A 16,521-nucleotide genomic window follows, 5' to 3' on the forward strand; every position below is an offset into this window, starting at 1 on the left:
TTTAAAAATAGAAAATGCTAAAAAAAATAAACACACAACAAAAAACGGTAAAACAAACAGGATGTAAAATCGGCATTCATACTGACCCACAGAGAAATTGCAGGGTAGACCTGACTGTTGCCTCCATTATCACCAATCAAACTTACCTTTATCTGTGTTGGATAAAGGTGTTGTGTTAGACCAAGCTATTATCATGTCACAATGGCATGGCATTAATGTTGTGGGTTTAAATGAGCAGCATCACATTCTGTTTAGATTCTTTCATCTGTGTAGTTTGACAGTTGTAATTACATGTTAGAAAATAGATAAATGACTGCTTTGATTCTTTTCATGCACTTCCTCTTGTTTATTTTTTCAATGAGCACATCCTCCCCTTTTTCTCTCAGTCACTGTACTAAGAACATTAACAGTGTCAAAGCTAACATTTATCATATCCTGCCTTTTACTTGTTACTTATTACTCATGCATCTCAGCCTCTGGAGTTCTTGTTAGAACTTTAGCCCTTTGGGGATGAACTTTGACCTTGCAGTAAGGCTTAAGCCATATTAAGAGGCACACTTTGAATGACAGGGTGTGGTAGAGGTCAATACCCATGGGTCAAAGGGGATCAGGGCCAAACAGGCCCACTCCCATCCATTATGTCCTGTTTTCTCTCCCAATCCTCTTTGTCCAAGTTTCATCAGATTAAGTTGTTATAAAAGTTAGTTTCTTGTTTGCACAAGATAATTAACTTATTCCCTGAAGTTATTATCACGAGTTAATAACTTCTTCCTACAAGTTATCATCCCCAGACTTGTGGGGTCCACTGTCTCTTGTCCTATTTTGTTTTTTCCTCCAGTATTCTGGTTCTTACATAAGCTTTACCTTAAATGTAGTTTATGATTAGCTCAAGCTTAGTTCATGGTTAAACAGAACAGTTACAATTTTATTTCTAACTTATCCTCTCCTGTGAAACTCTTTCCTACTCTATTCAGCTTGTCCTCTCTCTTTCTCATTTTGCCTCCATCCTCCTCAGCCTTAGCCTTTTCTTTGCTGTTATTTTCCCTCCTCCCTTCTTCCTACCCTGCAACATCTATTCTCTTACTCCTGCCCTGTCATGGCCTCTATACTCTTAAGCCATTGATATACCAATACACTAAAGGGACTTTTCATTTCTTTGTCCACATTAGTGACTGAATCAGCGCATGCGAAGACCTTTTTGTTTTTGTTTTTTACCCAACTCCCCTGTCATCAGTTACTGACTGCTGTTTGCAGTTCTAACCACCGATTAATGCCAATAATAATGGAGCTTCTCCAGTCTGTCGGTTTCATGCACGCAAAGCGACAAACATTCAAAAACAAACCACAAGAATGATTTAGTTGCTGTCTCCTTTTTGAAAAATGACAACATACTGTCTGAGAAGAGATGATCTCCTCGGCTATTTAAGTGTTTTTGTAAGCCCAGACTGTTGTGACAAATAGAAGTGTAGGTGTATGTGTTTGTTTGCTCTCATGGAGCCTGATGCTTGATGATTGAGTCCTTTTGAGGCGTAATAGTTAAGAGGTTAAGATTAGATATTGTAAACACATTCAGGATTTAGGACATAACTCATAATGGGAGTTAAACAAGTTGAACCATGTTTTGACTTAATCACTTCCCTGTTTAAGGTAAATTGCAGAAGGATATCAGGTGCCTATGATGCTGGATGTTTATTTACTATACATCATTTGATCATGCCAAGACTAACACTTGGCACTATCAAACACAATTTGTCAGCTAAAAGGAGCGTACAAGAGCAAAGGGAAGAAAACACAAAAAATAAATTCAAATGTAGGAACTGAAGCTTATAAGAACCTAAGAATTAGAAGTTAAACCCAAAACTCTGTAGAAACAGGGGCGTAGCTCAAATTGAATAAGAATAAATAAGAACTAATTCTCTAAATTACTATAATGAAAATGAAATGGGGTTCTAAGTCCTCAAGTAAGAAAAAAGGTCAAAACTCTGAGATCACAACATGTTTGAAAGGGTGACTGCCATCGGATGAAAGGAATGGTGCAGACAGCCAATCTGCCAATCACAGGCCTAAAATAATTTACTGATCTATGTTTCAAAATCTAACATCTTAACACAGAAAGTCTTCAGCAGGAAACAAAAGGTCTCATCTTAACTGAGTTAAATTATGATTAATTAAATGTTTAGAAACTAAATGTTTTAGTTTCTACACAAACTGTTCGTAAGGGTGAAGTTGAAGTGTGTTTTGTTGCATTTTCCTGAATATACTGGGTTTATTTTTAACCCCTTTATCTAATTTCCTCCTTCTGTCGTCCTCTTGCCTTTCTGTAGCCAAATGATAATTCTTTCCTACTGTACCCTAAGATACATGCAGACACACAAACCCAGTGAGTAACATGGCACAGCAGTTCATAGGAAACAGCCAGTTATTTCAGTACTTTCAAGACCTTAACGGTCATGTAAGTAAACTTTAAAATCAGTATTGTATTTAAACTAGATTTAAAATTGCTAATAATTAAGAACAATTTCTGATTTATAGTGGTGGCTTTTAAGAGTATGTCCAGAAAGGTCTTTTGTGAGTAGTAAAGGGGAGGGTCTGTGTTTCTTTCTTTAAGTGGACCGTGGCCTCTTTGTGGAAATCCCCTTTCTTTTTCTCATAGCCACAGACTTCAGAGATTATCTCAGTGTTCATTTGTCTTCGTCTTTCCTACTGTTTTTGTTCTCGTGTTTACCTTTTTGTCTGCCTTTTTTTTTTTTTTTCTTTATTAGTATTAGCTGTATAGTTTTTTGTTTTGTTTTTTTTCTGCTTGCCATTGCTCTAGTCAGCCTATTTAAATAGAGCCTATGGAATACATTTCTAACTAAAATGTAAAATATTGAAGCTTTATTTACTTTTCTATAAGACTGACCAGAGGCAGACCTCTAAAATCAATCAGTTGTTCTTGGAGCCTTTTATTTAACCATCTTAAGAATTTAAGATGGTTAAATTCTGTTTTTATTTATTTATTTATTTATTTATTTTTGTTACTTCAGCTAGCCTCTTCTTTTTTTCTTCTTCTTCTTCTTCTTCTTCTGGAGACTTCCCTCAAAGTTTAGGGCATTTAGAAGAATGCTTCTAAATAAAGGCTTTAAAATATTGATTTCTTCCTGTTAGAAGGGAGTTTTTCCTTCCCACTGTCGCCAAAGTGCTTGCTCATAGGGGAATCATATGATTGTTGGGTTTTTCTCTATATATTTTTGTAGGGTCTACCTTACAATATAATGCATTTAGGCAACCATTGTTGTGATTTGGCGCTGTATAAATAAAACTGAATTGAATTAATTTCAGGAATCAGCCAGAGACATAAAAGGACTACTTGTCCACTTGTTGCCAACCAATAGCATACTAGAATTTTAGTGTCTTTACCAAAGCAAATATTTAGAGTAAAAAAAATTCTCTTCTGTGTCCTTGTTGTCTGATTTATTAGTCTGCAGACTTAAGATTGATTAGTCATGTCTAGTAGGCTAAAATAACAAGAACTTTGTTAGGCCATCTATCTCATAAGAGATTATGCCCCTGGTTTAATGAGTATAACGTATGACGTGCTGAAGAATATCCACAGACATGTTTCCACTCGAGCAGGTTAATTCACAGTTGGGTGTTTTTTGTTTTACACTTAGTTAACTGTAATGTCCGCTCTGAATGCTAGAGTTGTTTTTCACTTCAAGCACACAGTGTCAGTGCTGTTAATGTATACTCAAAATGTAATTATATAATTTGAAATCAGTCATTTGACTGTGAAAATCAACAATCAGTTATTTGGTTCCACCCTGATTCTACGAGCCATTCGATCTCTACAACCACAGTGAGAGCTTGGGCCATAATTCTGGCCCTTGTCCACCTTAAAACATAGTTATCATCCTTCATATCTTGGTGCACACATGGATAATGTGTCTTCATGACGCATGAACCACCGCATTCTTTCTTTCTCTAATAAATAAACGGAAACGACTGAGGGTACCTTTAGCTTACAAATAAACTATTGTGAATGATGTGACTGATCAGTTGATTATAGGGCTGTTCGATATAACAATATATATCGGATGACGATATAAAAACATCTATCGTTTCATTTTACGCTATCGTTTGTTTCGTGGTGTCGCAAAATAAACTGTTTACGGCAATATTTTTTTCATCGTTTTGATGGTCACTGTAGTGGCTATATTAATTTCTTAGTTCTCTCTTTCTTTTATATTTAATATAACCACACTACGGACGGACAAGCGCCTGTTTTTTATGCGTTGTGGTTAGCAACAACGACGGTAACAGCATCGCGTGTCTGCTTGTTTATGTTCCACATAAACCTTTCACAATAAAGCTCAAGATCCTGTTGAGACTTTCCAAAATAAACTGAATTACGTGAAAGAGCAGATTATTTACGGATGAGAAGTAAAAAAAGAGCCGTCAGGTGCTAAAAAATAAACCTTAGACTCAAACAGGCTTTTTCCCCGCAGCACGCCGTGTAATAAATACTCACAAAGAAAACGGCGGCCGTTACAACTTGTGTCTAAAAATGTATAGTTTCATACATCGGTTAAAACACTCAACTCCAGCTACATGACGTGCAGCTGGAAACACTTCCCGCAAGACGAGCTGCCCGAGATTCACAGAATTTACAGAAAATGTTACATTTTTGTGATTTATATCATTATCGGGACGATAGAATTCTTATATGGGGATATGAGATTTTGGTCATATCGCACAGCCCTAGTTGATTACTCACAATGCTGATTTAAATAAGAAATGATATTTTTCATCATGTCTTGTTTGTCCTGCAGGATTTTTTTTTTTTTTTTTTTTTTTCTTTTGCAAAATAAATTGGGTTGCACACTGCAGAATCTAAGGTCAGCAGTCTGTGTGTTTATTACATCACCAAACATATGAAAAGATTGCTTAGTAGACAGAAGTCCTGTCATTTACCCTCGGGTCATTATGTCACACTAGAATTTCCAATTTTCAAAAATGCTGGCTGACAGCTTTTCTGCTTACTACTCGTAGTAAAACCTTGTGTTTTCTGCGCTGACTCCCAGGTGTCACATGTCATTTCCAAACTTATTGCACAGATTAAAGAGAAAATGGAACATGGTAAACGTCAAACATGAACATGGCTCTGACTATTTGTCTCCATGTTTCTCGTACTCTTCTGTGTTTCTTCCCTTAAGACATTTTGTGTGTCCATTACCACCCCTCCTTTTTGTAAATGATCAGCACTTCAAAGCCTCCATTGAGCAGTGTCAGTAAGCTCCCAGGCTGCAGGATCTGCTGAGCCCAGGCTTACATTAAAGCTTATCCAATCCCAGCTACAGGTGTGCTGCGCTGCCTGTTCCCAGGGGACAAGAGACGCTTCAAACACACCAAAACACAACCTTCAAAAGGCTGCGTGTCATCAGCAGTAATTCCTGAACACTGAGGAATCAGCAGAGTGCTCTGTCATCTGAAACTGACATTGAGAGAGTGAGAGAGAAGCAGAGAGAGTGTGGGCAGAAAAACACACTGTCATTCATACCTTCTCATTATATCCCTGAGTCACAGAGAAAGCCCGGAGCTGAGCTTTCCTACACTCACATTACCAACCGGTTGTGTGGGAGTTGGGATTTTGACCATATGTAGTAATAGCTGCAAGTAACCACATCACTATGTTTGTGTTGGTTTTGTATATTTGTCTTTCTGTTTGTGTATATACATGGATATGCATGTAGGTGTGTCTAAAAACAGACCTTGAGGCATGCTGTGGGCATGTGGGGATTGGAGGTGGAGGTTCTGGTGGGGGATCATTGTTCCTCCAAGGTGATGAAGGGAACACTCGTCTATACACTTAGCTATACATTGTAAAGAGATGTTCTAAACCTGGTTACATTGTATATCGATGAGCTATAGTGAATTCAGGTCGTGCTTTGAAACTCTTCACAATTGTACATCTATTGTCCTGTAAATGTGAAGGTGATCTGAAAGTATATTATTTAATTTTTTTACTTGTTCAAAGTTTTCAATGTTTTCTTCTAACAAGGTTACAAAAAGCTGTTATGTCCTTCCCACTTTACTTTGAAAATGTTTTAGCTGTCTTTGCTGAGTCAAACGTGGGAAACTGTGAATGCCTTCTGTTCATCTGGACGTAGTGTTTTTGTCACTCATCCAAATGACTTTTTCAGTCGAATGCCTTATTAAGTTTGTCACCTTCCAGTTGGAATTTCTTGATAATCTCAGAATATTTTCATAGTGATCCCTGAAATGGAATCTGCCTCATCTTGAGCTGTTGTATCTCTGCGCGTAGCTTGAAGTTAAGTCTTAGCTAGTTTTAATTAAATAGATTTCCATTTGGCTTGATACTCAGGGATACCCCAATATACCATACATAACATAATATTCTTTTAGGTCGACCAACTCTGTTCTTTCCAAACTCTTCAGTTTTCAGGATCATAGCATCATGTTAACTAATGATATGGACTCAGCTTGTGAGTTTCAAAACAAGATCAGATTTTGGATGGTGGTTGTCTCCCAAATTTTGATCAGTCAGACCAAAAAACAAACGACACGAAGTTTTCACTGAAAGCTGCAGAGGTATCAGGCATTAATGCTCTCTTTGTAAGCTCGGACATATATTAGGAATAACTAAGATATTGCAGATCACAACGTAAGCGCAACATTACAAGTTTTCTCACATATCAGGTTTTTTTCTCCTTATAGCTAATTAATTTGTCCCTTTTTGTAGAGCCACTCAACACCATTCATTTACCTTACACCAGATCTTATTAGATTAGATTAGACCAAGTGCTGGGACATGAACTTTTCCCTAACCCTCTGGAGAGGCAGCTCCATTAATCTCTTGCAATTTGAGCCTGTGTCAGCCCTGTGATAGACTCTGGGCTTTTCCAGCCTGTAACCCACCTTTTCCTAAACATGTGCCAAGATACACTGCACACTCTTCTGACTCTTCTCAGTTTAAGGGAATAATTGATAGTGTTGATACATTGAACTGTATATTGTAAGGTTTGGTCTGATACTGGACAGTGTAGCTTTTGTCCTGTAATGCCTGCGTGTATTGTTTAAATCACTGAGGTTCTGTGAAAATGCCGACTGTTAGGTGGCAGCTCCAGTGAGGGTAGACGTGCTTCTAGGGTGAGTTTCAGCAATAAGTCAAACACACACAACCATTTGGAACTTCTAATTATAACACTGAGTCATACAGAAACTTTGAGTTGAGGTCACAGGTGTTCCTGAATCCATGGTTAGTTTTTATATACGTATGTTTAACTGTTTCAGCTCTATGATGTCACAGATAAAGTATATGTCAGAGACAACTATTTGTATTTGCTATTAAGTCATTCCTAATTTGTACCCATGCATACACACGACACAACAGCAGTGAACATACTTTCACGTTGTAATTTATTTTAAAGAGGCGATGAGCTAATGCCACATGTTCTCATCCTGTTAGTCTTTGGGTGGCTAACGGGAGACATGCTCTAACATGTCAGTGTTTTGAAGTTGGCATTTGGCTATGGAAGGTAACCTCTCCTTAACTGATGTCTGACAGTGATTGAGATGGATCGCAGGGAGGGAAGGAAGCAAAGAGAGACATGAGGCTACTGGAGAGAGCCATTGGCAATAAAAGGGGGGAGGAGGGTGTGTCTGGGAAATGGACTTGTTTTAACATCAAAGATAACTGTACTCAGGACCCAGAAAAGACCTTGCATTTGATTGGGACACACTGCGCTTTACCGTTGGCTCTTCCTGTTTGCCAGAAGCCTTATCCTTATAAATTAGAAGTCTAAACCACCATTCCCACCCACATGGCACAAACCTGAAATAAATTCAGCATCTCAGACCAAGTTGATATTTTAGAAGTGTTCATTCTGCAGATTCTTGCCACATGCTACAGGTTAAACCCAGTTACTGCAACCATACCACAGCTTTATCTGGCTAGTTCCCAAAATGAACACGAGAACAAGGCTTATTACCATATCATTATACAGCATCTCATTTGGAATTAATGGTTAAAATGTAACATTTCGTGATGCAATTTTGAATTTATTGTTCTCTTGGTGTCCAGGTTTTGTGGTAGCAAAGTGAGGCACAAATCATAATGCTTCCTCCACCATGCTTGACTGTTTGGGTTAAACTTAAGACATGGCAGTTTTGGGGTGTTTTTGGAGTGCTTAACATCATTCTTATTTTGTGTTTTACTGCTTAGACTTTAAGTAACCAGACTGTATGCTTTTACACACAGAGAGAGGTACCTTTTTATAACCCACACTTTCAGCCTCATCTCCTTAATTTGGAACACTTTACTCCAAGTACCTTCTGGAAGAGTCACCACAGAGATTCACTTACTTTCCCAGCTTGGAAGTGTGATTGATTAAACAATGTATTCAGTAAAGACACAATAATCCAACTACTGGAATAAACTAAAAAACACATACATTGGGTTGTATATAACTGTGACTTGGTTGCAAATCAGACAATTTTATGGCGAGTAATGAGTGCTGAAAATTCTGGTAGTTTTGGTAGATTTTGTGTGTATGTTTCATGTGTCGACAAAAAACCAACTGTAAAAAAAAAAAAAAAAAAAAAGACTTAAAGATTTCCTACTGTTTGCCTCTAATGTTGTAAACTAAACTATTGTGTCTAAAATTTGATGTGCTGTTTTTAGAACAAAGTGAAACTCAGGGCACACTGTCTGGTGAAGTCACAGAAGGAAAAGAGAAAGAAAATGTATTACCATCATCTGTGGGAGAAAAGACCACTGAGAAGGGTGAGTTTCTGTTGTTTGCCCTTATGTGCACAAATGTTCATGTGTTCATACATCATTGGTCTACATAATGTTTTGAAACCCTCACATCCATGTATTGAGCGGAAGTGCTGAAAGGGCCATACTAAAACAAGAAAAAAGAAGTCTAATTTAGTTGAGCTGGTTCAAAGTAGGGTAGAGCCATGCAAAACGTATGACAAGTAGAAACTTGTCTAATAGTTCCATTTAAGCCACAGTACTGTTGCAAGACAATCCTCTCTAATATTTTAGCTAAACTGCTTGTCATCAGTTTGCTTAAGGAATTAAGGCCTCAATTGTAGAGGAGAGACTCCACAGTGAACTACAGTAAACATCATCTTCACTGCAGCTGGGTTAGCCGCTTTTTTGTCGAAACACTGAGGCTGCTTTGGCTAAATTTTGTAATACTTTATATCACACACATGCTCCTACATATTTTACAGTCAGCATACATCTATTTTAGTTAGAAATGCAAGTGAAGTGTTGTCGAGCACAGCCAGCATTCCTGCTGAGTTTTCACTAATAACAGCCTCCTTAACACAGTAACCTCACAGGCTTCCTATAATGTGAAAATTGGCTACTGAAGGCGAGAAAAAGAATTACTGGTTGGCAAAGGTCACTTCAGCCTGTTTGTTTCACACAAGTCACAACAGTGGTTGGTGGTGACATAATCACTGGCCCCAACGACCCAGCAGCTGGCCAATCAGCTTGCCAGACAGTAAGCTGATTTTTTTTTTTTTATTGATTTTTTTTACTCTGGGCTGCTGATCATGTCAAACTTTGAAATACCTTATTGGAACAGTCACTGGTCTGTAACAACGAAAAGTTCCTGTCCCAGGCATTTGAGCCCCAGGTCTTCTGAGTAATTCAAGTTAACACATTTTACAAGATGAACGGAAATCACACAGCTGTCTTCAAAGTTGAACCTTACTAGTAGGCTAAGGCTCATAAACATAGCTGGTACATTGTTAAAATGTGATGGATGCTTTTTTTCAAAATCGTGCTTCTGGATTTTAAAGTCAAAAATGTTACAAGAATATTAGGATGTTAAGGTTTTCACGGGTTTTCTTCTAGCACAGCTTGATGACAGAAAGATTTCAAACTGCTAAATTAATGCTCACTTTCTGATGTCCTGTTGAAATGGTATACTATATCAGGGTCTCCTTTCAGTACATTGTGAAAAATTATCACAGTCCTTTAATCACTTGCATAAACATGAGATGCATCTACAGAGTCTTTGACTGTGATTGTATGCATCAGTGTGCCTGCACACAAACATGGACAGTACACTTTATAAGTGAGTCTTTGTGTTCACAGCTTGCCTAAGCAGGCAGATTCTGCCCCCTGAGTAAATATGGGAAGCTACTGATAACATTCATTTGTGTATAGCAAGGACGCATACACACACCAAAACACACACAGTACACACACGGGCATTTTAGTAGGGGCAGCTCTGTCATGGAATGATAACTTATTTTGTTACTCCAGCATGCTTTGCCTACAGCACTATCTGTACTGTGTACCTGAGATTTTGTTAGTGTTGTGTTCAATATCCGAGTTGAATAAAATGTATTACAGCAGATTTACACCATCTTAAATGACATTCCCTGTTTTACAGAGCCAGGAAGCAAAAGGCAATAGTTCTTCTGAATGAAAGATCTAGGAATTTCTTCCAAGCAGAATGAGAGATTCTTGTGTTGTATTTTTTGCCTACAGTCACACTTCCAGGTGCTGTAAATATACTGACACGGGTGATGCGCCTGGCTCAACGGCACCTTTTGGACCCAATGGGGCGACAGCGGGTCGAAAAAAAGAGTTCACAAACACAGGCAGCACCCAGACAGCAGAGTCCTGCAACTGGACGCTTTTGCGGGAGTCGGACTTCGGCTTCATTAACACAAGCGCAGGTAAAACTTGGAGACATCTTGCTTTGAAATACAGCTAAACCATGACAGTAACAGTAGGTTTTAAAGCGTGTAACTCACAGCACAAGCCTTTTTGTATGGAGAATTGTTGTGTCTTCTACTCAGAGATTTAGATAAGATGTTTATTATTACTCATACCTGCATGTTCTGCAAAAAGCTATAGATTGTAAATTACAAGTCCTTTAAGTTTCCGTAAGACAGGTCCTGGACCTTTTTCTTTTTGTAGGGTTTCTCTGATTCACCATTTGATTCCATTCCAGCATAAAACCTTTGATAAAACTGCCCATGTATCATAGCCACACCTGAGTTTTACAGACCTTGTGTATGAACATGTCTAGAGATAAGATTTAGAGTTGCTGGTAGGGAGGTTTTATTACCATTGGACAGGCTTGCCTGGCTGCTTTCCTGTCTTAGTTTGTTGCCCTGAGCTCAATGGCTGCTTGCCGTTGACCTGTTTTTTACTGGACAGATATCAGAGAGGACCTGATCTTGACATCTGTCATATTTTTCTAAATGCCAAAGCCTTACTTTACTACACATGCAAAAGTATACATTTATTATGAAAACTCACTTGTTCAGTATCTTTTTCTTTCTTTTCCATTGTGACTGACACAAGTGTTTGATGACTGAGAAGATAATGATTAATAACCACATCCTTTTAATTATTTTCCATTTAACCCACCACAGAACAAAAATAGAAGGTGTGCTTGGAAACCCGATCACTGCCGTTGTACGTTACTCTGGTTTTTGTTTTGTTTGGCTCGCTAATAATAAAGTAATATAACGTTCGTATTCACAGTTCATTCAGATTCAAACTTTCTTCCAAGCTGTTCTTTGAGTGCTCATTCCCCTTCACTTCAATTCTTTGCAAGATTTCCTGCCGTTTGGAGACTGATTTTTCTCACCTAAATTGAGTTTTCTTTTGTTTTTAATTTAACCAGCATTCACTGAGTGCCAGCATCTATGAAAGCCTTGAACAAAAGACCAAGTGTCTGACGACAAGAGTTTCAACAGCTCCATTCACAATCCAAAATCCTTTAGCTAAAGCCAATCTGGGCAGCAAGAATCACCAATTTGGCATCTCATGTAAATCACTTGTGACACAGCAGGGCTTATCTCTATAGTCCCCATAATGACTTTACATAATGTTTAGTAACAAGGATTTTCTGAACTTCTAACCACAAGTGTTTGTATCCTTACATGCCAGCACAGAAGCAGCTACAGTAAATTTGGAAAAAGAGGATTATTTGTCGGGGCACATTCCTATATCTTAAAACAAATGCTTATTATTTCAAGCTTGGTCTACTTAGTGTAGTTCTTCATTATTAGCCTGATGACTGAATAAATAAACTGGTCACGTTCAGCAGCACAGCTCAGTTAGACAGTGCTGTGAGCATAAAATTGATGGAGCTTTGGGTTATGAAACCACACAGGTCACTAAATCTCTGGAGGTGGTTGCATTTGGACATCCAGCTCTGTTCATTCGTTTGGAACTGCACTTTGACACCACAGCTTGGTACATAAAGGATTTTCTGTGAAAACAACTTTTTTTGTTTAAGTGACCTTTTTGTCACAAACAAACTGTTGCTCTGATTGTCCATGAAGTAAGTGACAGAATAACTGGATTTCTTAGGGTTTTGTGAGAGACTTTGGGCATGCAACCTGGAAACAAATCGGAAGAAATTTAAAAAAAAAACCATAAAGATGATCGATTCAAAACTGGAAGTGAAAAATAATAGAAATAAGAGCAGCGAAAAAGAATTGGAGGTGTCCAATTGATCTAGTGTGCCACAAGCAGACAAAGTTTGAAAACATAAAAGTGCAAAGAAGCTTCAGTTAATTCTGTTGAATAACTCTTAGAGGATTTTATTAGCTTGTTTTCTGTCTGCCAATCACGATCCCCGTTCATTGTCTATAAAAGTGTTGAAGTTCAGTTTTGGCACAATCAACATCAACAACAGCACTTTGTGGTAAAGAATCAAATTGTGTAGCATTTAATTTGTGTGTTTGTTTGTTTTTAATTTATAGAAAATGCGCACAGTTGGTATGACACAGTACCGTCTTAATACACATTCATAATTAATGATATTGTGTCACTAGCTGATGAGACAGAATGGGATACATCTCATCGCTGTGATTCAGCCCCAAATCATCTGGTTTCAGCTCCTTTACCAGCTCCTTGTTTCTTCTTTCAGATTCGATCCAGGAGGCGAACGCAGCAGAGAGGCGTCACGAATCAGCCAGTAGTGGAGAAGAGCAGTGACGATGTTACTGTGGGAGATGCAGAAGATTGCGAAAAAACTGAAGGGTAAGGAAGTTTAATTTTGAGATCTCTGTACTCAGCTATATTATTTAAAACTTTATGCTTGACTGTGGTTTAGAACAGTGTCCACTGTTCCACAGTGGATGAGTCTTTTGTTTGTTTGTTTGTTTGAAAGGAACAGCACAAACAGATACGTTTGTCTAGGATTTTTCCAACGAAATATGTACAATCCACAATAAATCCTTTAGAAGCTTATACACATTAACACCTTCTGATATCATCATTACTCTTCTCTCCATTTCAGACTCCCTTTGTTTATGTACATTAAACAAAGTCATGAAACCCTCTCCTTTCATCAACACCTTTTCTTTTATGCTCATTTAAGTGGTGGGCTCTTTGATTCCCACAATCCGGTAAAATTTCCCCTGCAGCTGTTTGGGCTGTAAGAAACCTTTTGTGCATGAGTCATTAACAAATTGGAATGTGAGATTATAATTTTGTCCTGAGGGCTGCTCATCATCAGTCCCTTTGTCAGACTATGAAACATTTTCATAGTTAGGTGTGTACAAACGTAATTTGGTCTTCACTTTGTAGGGCTTATTCAAGAAACTCTTTATCTCATAGGGACTTTATTGTATGAGAGGTTTTCCCATGCATACTTAAAAGTGAGTAGTAGATACTTTCGGTTGCTCCGAAACTTTAATGGGGTTCCCTCTGCGGATTCATATGCATATTTACTCCAGACAGCCTTAATGCCAGACATGTTTATCCAGGCTTGGGACAGGCACTGGAAGTAAATTGATTTGTGACCTCCACCGCCCATGCATATTTAAAAGTGGTTATGCACACACGCAAATTAGCCCACACATACATAATACAGTTAACAATTAAAAGCATGAGGAACAACACAAACAGATGCAAAAACTCGTATTTAAACATGCATGTCCTAAACTACAGGATTGGGCTAATGTATTTTTTCTTTTCATTCCTTTATTTACAGTAAATATAAAGGGAAACTACAGAAAGGGGTAATTTAATGTCAATGTTATATTTTCCCATTTTATTGGTTTCATTTGTTTCACTGGCCCATTAAACATTTAACTGGTTTTAATTACTTTTAAATATGTTTGGGTAGCTTAACCTTAAATATTTAGTGTAGAGCACTAAGATTTTTAACAATCAAAACCTTCAGTTGTGTTAAAATCTTAACAATATATGTTTTGGAGTAAACACTGTGCCCCGTGCTCTTGCACTCACACCTGCATGCTGCAGGTACTGACATAGAGGCGGATGGTTGATGTCTTCCTGCATGAAATCTGCCAGATTTGCAGTTTATTTGCATGGGCAGACAAACACAGGCAGCTTTTGTCTTACCTCATTTTAAAACAGCTTTTTCACAGTGTAAAACCAACCAGCACTGGATGGAAGTAAGTGAAAAGTGTGTATGTGTGTGTCAAAGAGGAGAGTTGGCAGCACCACAATGAACTACCACCATAATAACATGATTACTGTCACTGCTTTTTTGGTTATTTTGTATTTGTTGTATGTAAAAGTGAGAGTAAGAGGCTGCCTGGGCTGATACTCATTTGCTTTTGTTCGTGCACGTACTCCTAAATACATTTAACAGTCTGGATGCTTCTATTTTTAGTCACAAATGCAGGTGAATCGCTTACACTGTCCAGTTTTGCACACCCTTCTTGCTGTTTTTGTTACCTGGGATACTTTTTTTTTTGTTAACCTGCCAATCAGGCCGCTGGTTTTGCCAAACACCATGTAATGAAACCTTAATCCTTACATAAGAACACAGACAGTTACAATTTGTGCTTGCTGCATGGTAGCATACAGTCATTTAATTTTTTTTTTTACTTTTACAATTTCACAGTCACTTAAAGTATTGTTCTCTATTGTGAAACCAACTCGGTTTTCAGCAGCTTTTAGAATTTCACAAAAGTCTTCTAATCCTCCCATTGTAATGGTTTTTTTCCCCTCTCATAGGCTGTCACACTCATGTTAGTGGTGTGTGTGTGTACATGTGTGTGTACTCATGCATGTGTTTGTGCTCATGTTTCAAGCATACTTGTCATTCCTCGCAGCTTTTGTCTTCGTGTCAAGTGGTTTAGGTTGTTGTAACCAGGCTGTGGGTCACCAGGGGTCACCACTGGGATTATTGTAATAGGGTGGCAAATTAGGGGATGAGGGTTAGGACCAGGCGGTGAAAATGCCTACTGTCTTAACAAGCTGACTTACCTTTGTTTGAATGATGACGTATTCACAATGTGGAGGTTTAAAAATAGCCAAATCTTGCACCCAATCCTTGGTGAATTGGATGTGCGCCTCCAGAGATTTATGATTGCAAAACTGGTTCGCCGTGTATGACTCCACAGACAAGGTACGAGAATATATCATGGTAAGTCAATAGCGGTTGGTCTTGAGGGTTTGTACTCCACTGCTGTAATTCATATGGGTCCACATTTCCAATGCACACAATTTTTTGCAAGTACCGTCTCTCTGCATCCGGACGCAATCTGTCTCTATACCGTCCTTTTTCTTTTGAGCTGCTTTTAAGTATGGTTCGTAGCAATCTTCCTTCCAACACAGTGTTTGTTTTAATTCGTGGCCTGCCAGTATGGCTCCCACAATGCATTGTTGCGTTATGTCAACTCCAAAGCCCTATAAAACCAAACTGAATCCCCTTCAAGATGAGTTGCGTTCCAGATGCGTTTTTTACAGAAGGAGAAATATTTTGGTATTTAACAATAACGATAATAATACAAGTGTGACTGGATGATATACCTTTTTCAGAGTCAAACACTAATGCAGGTTTAGGATGATAGCATTGGTAATTTTTTTCCCTATCTGAGATGGTAATAGAGCTGTTATAAGTTATTATACAGATTAATTAAACCTCATATTAGCCTGTAAGATTGTTGTCACATTAAGAACACACGTTTTAAACATTAGACCGATTTCTCGTCACGGCAGGTCAGTGAAAATGAAGCAGTTCACACCACCCAAGTGTGAAATTAAAATGTTCAGTAACAAAGACAATGAGAAAAATCCTTTGCACATCTCACTTGTGTGGAGTTTTGCATAATTTAAGTCTGATCCAGTTTGTTAGCTTTGTTCTTTTTTTTGTTTCTCAGCAGGGCTTCAAGGATTCAGTAAAAATACATTTTTAACATTGCTTACTGCAAAGGATTTCTAAAATGTTCTTAATTTAATCAGCAAGTCACTGAGAGGGTGGGCTCTGTTCTCTTCTCTTGAGGGCAAACAAAAATACTCAGTTTGCATCAGGATTATTTTTTCTGTATAATGTGTTCACAAACGATTCATATGTTGAACCAGGACTTGAGAGTTACTGTGTGCTCACAGCAAACATCAAAGAAAAACATCTTGCTTAGGATCCTATCAGGCTTGGCTAAGTAGGGCCAGCTTCAGCGGGGTCAAAGTTCAGGGATTGGTGGTAGTGTGTGACCCCTGTTACACTAGGAGGTCACACTACTTGAATACCACAGTCACTTGGCATTATACCA

The 16,521-nt window shown here is 38.2% G+C and overlaps 1 protein-coding gene across 1 annotated transcript in view; it reads left to right on the plus strand.

The window, feature by feature from the left end:
* LOC146629558 (uncharacterized) overlaps positions 1–16,521 on the plus strand; it is a 60,751-nt gene that overhangs the window by 29,642 nt on the left and 14,588 nt on the right. The window contains 3 exon segments of the mRNA XM_085358709.1: positions 8,684–8,785; positions 10,517–10,707; positions 12,921–13,033. Coding sequence (XP_085214835.1) covers positions 8,684–8,785; positions 10,517–10,707; positions 12,921–13,033 — 406 coding nt within the window.

Source organism: Diplotaxodon limnothrissa, linkage group LG7, assembly GCF_057381915.1.
Source record: "Diplotaxodon limnothrissa isolate DT_005_m linkage group LG7, D_limnothrissa_male_GT1.1, whole genome shotgun sequence".
Lineage (NCBI taxonomy): Eukaryota > Metazoa > Chordata > Actinopteri > Cichliformes > Cichlidae > Diplotaxodon > Diplotaxodon limnothrissa.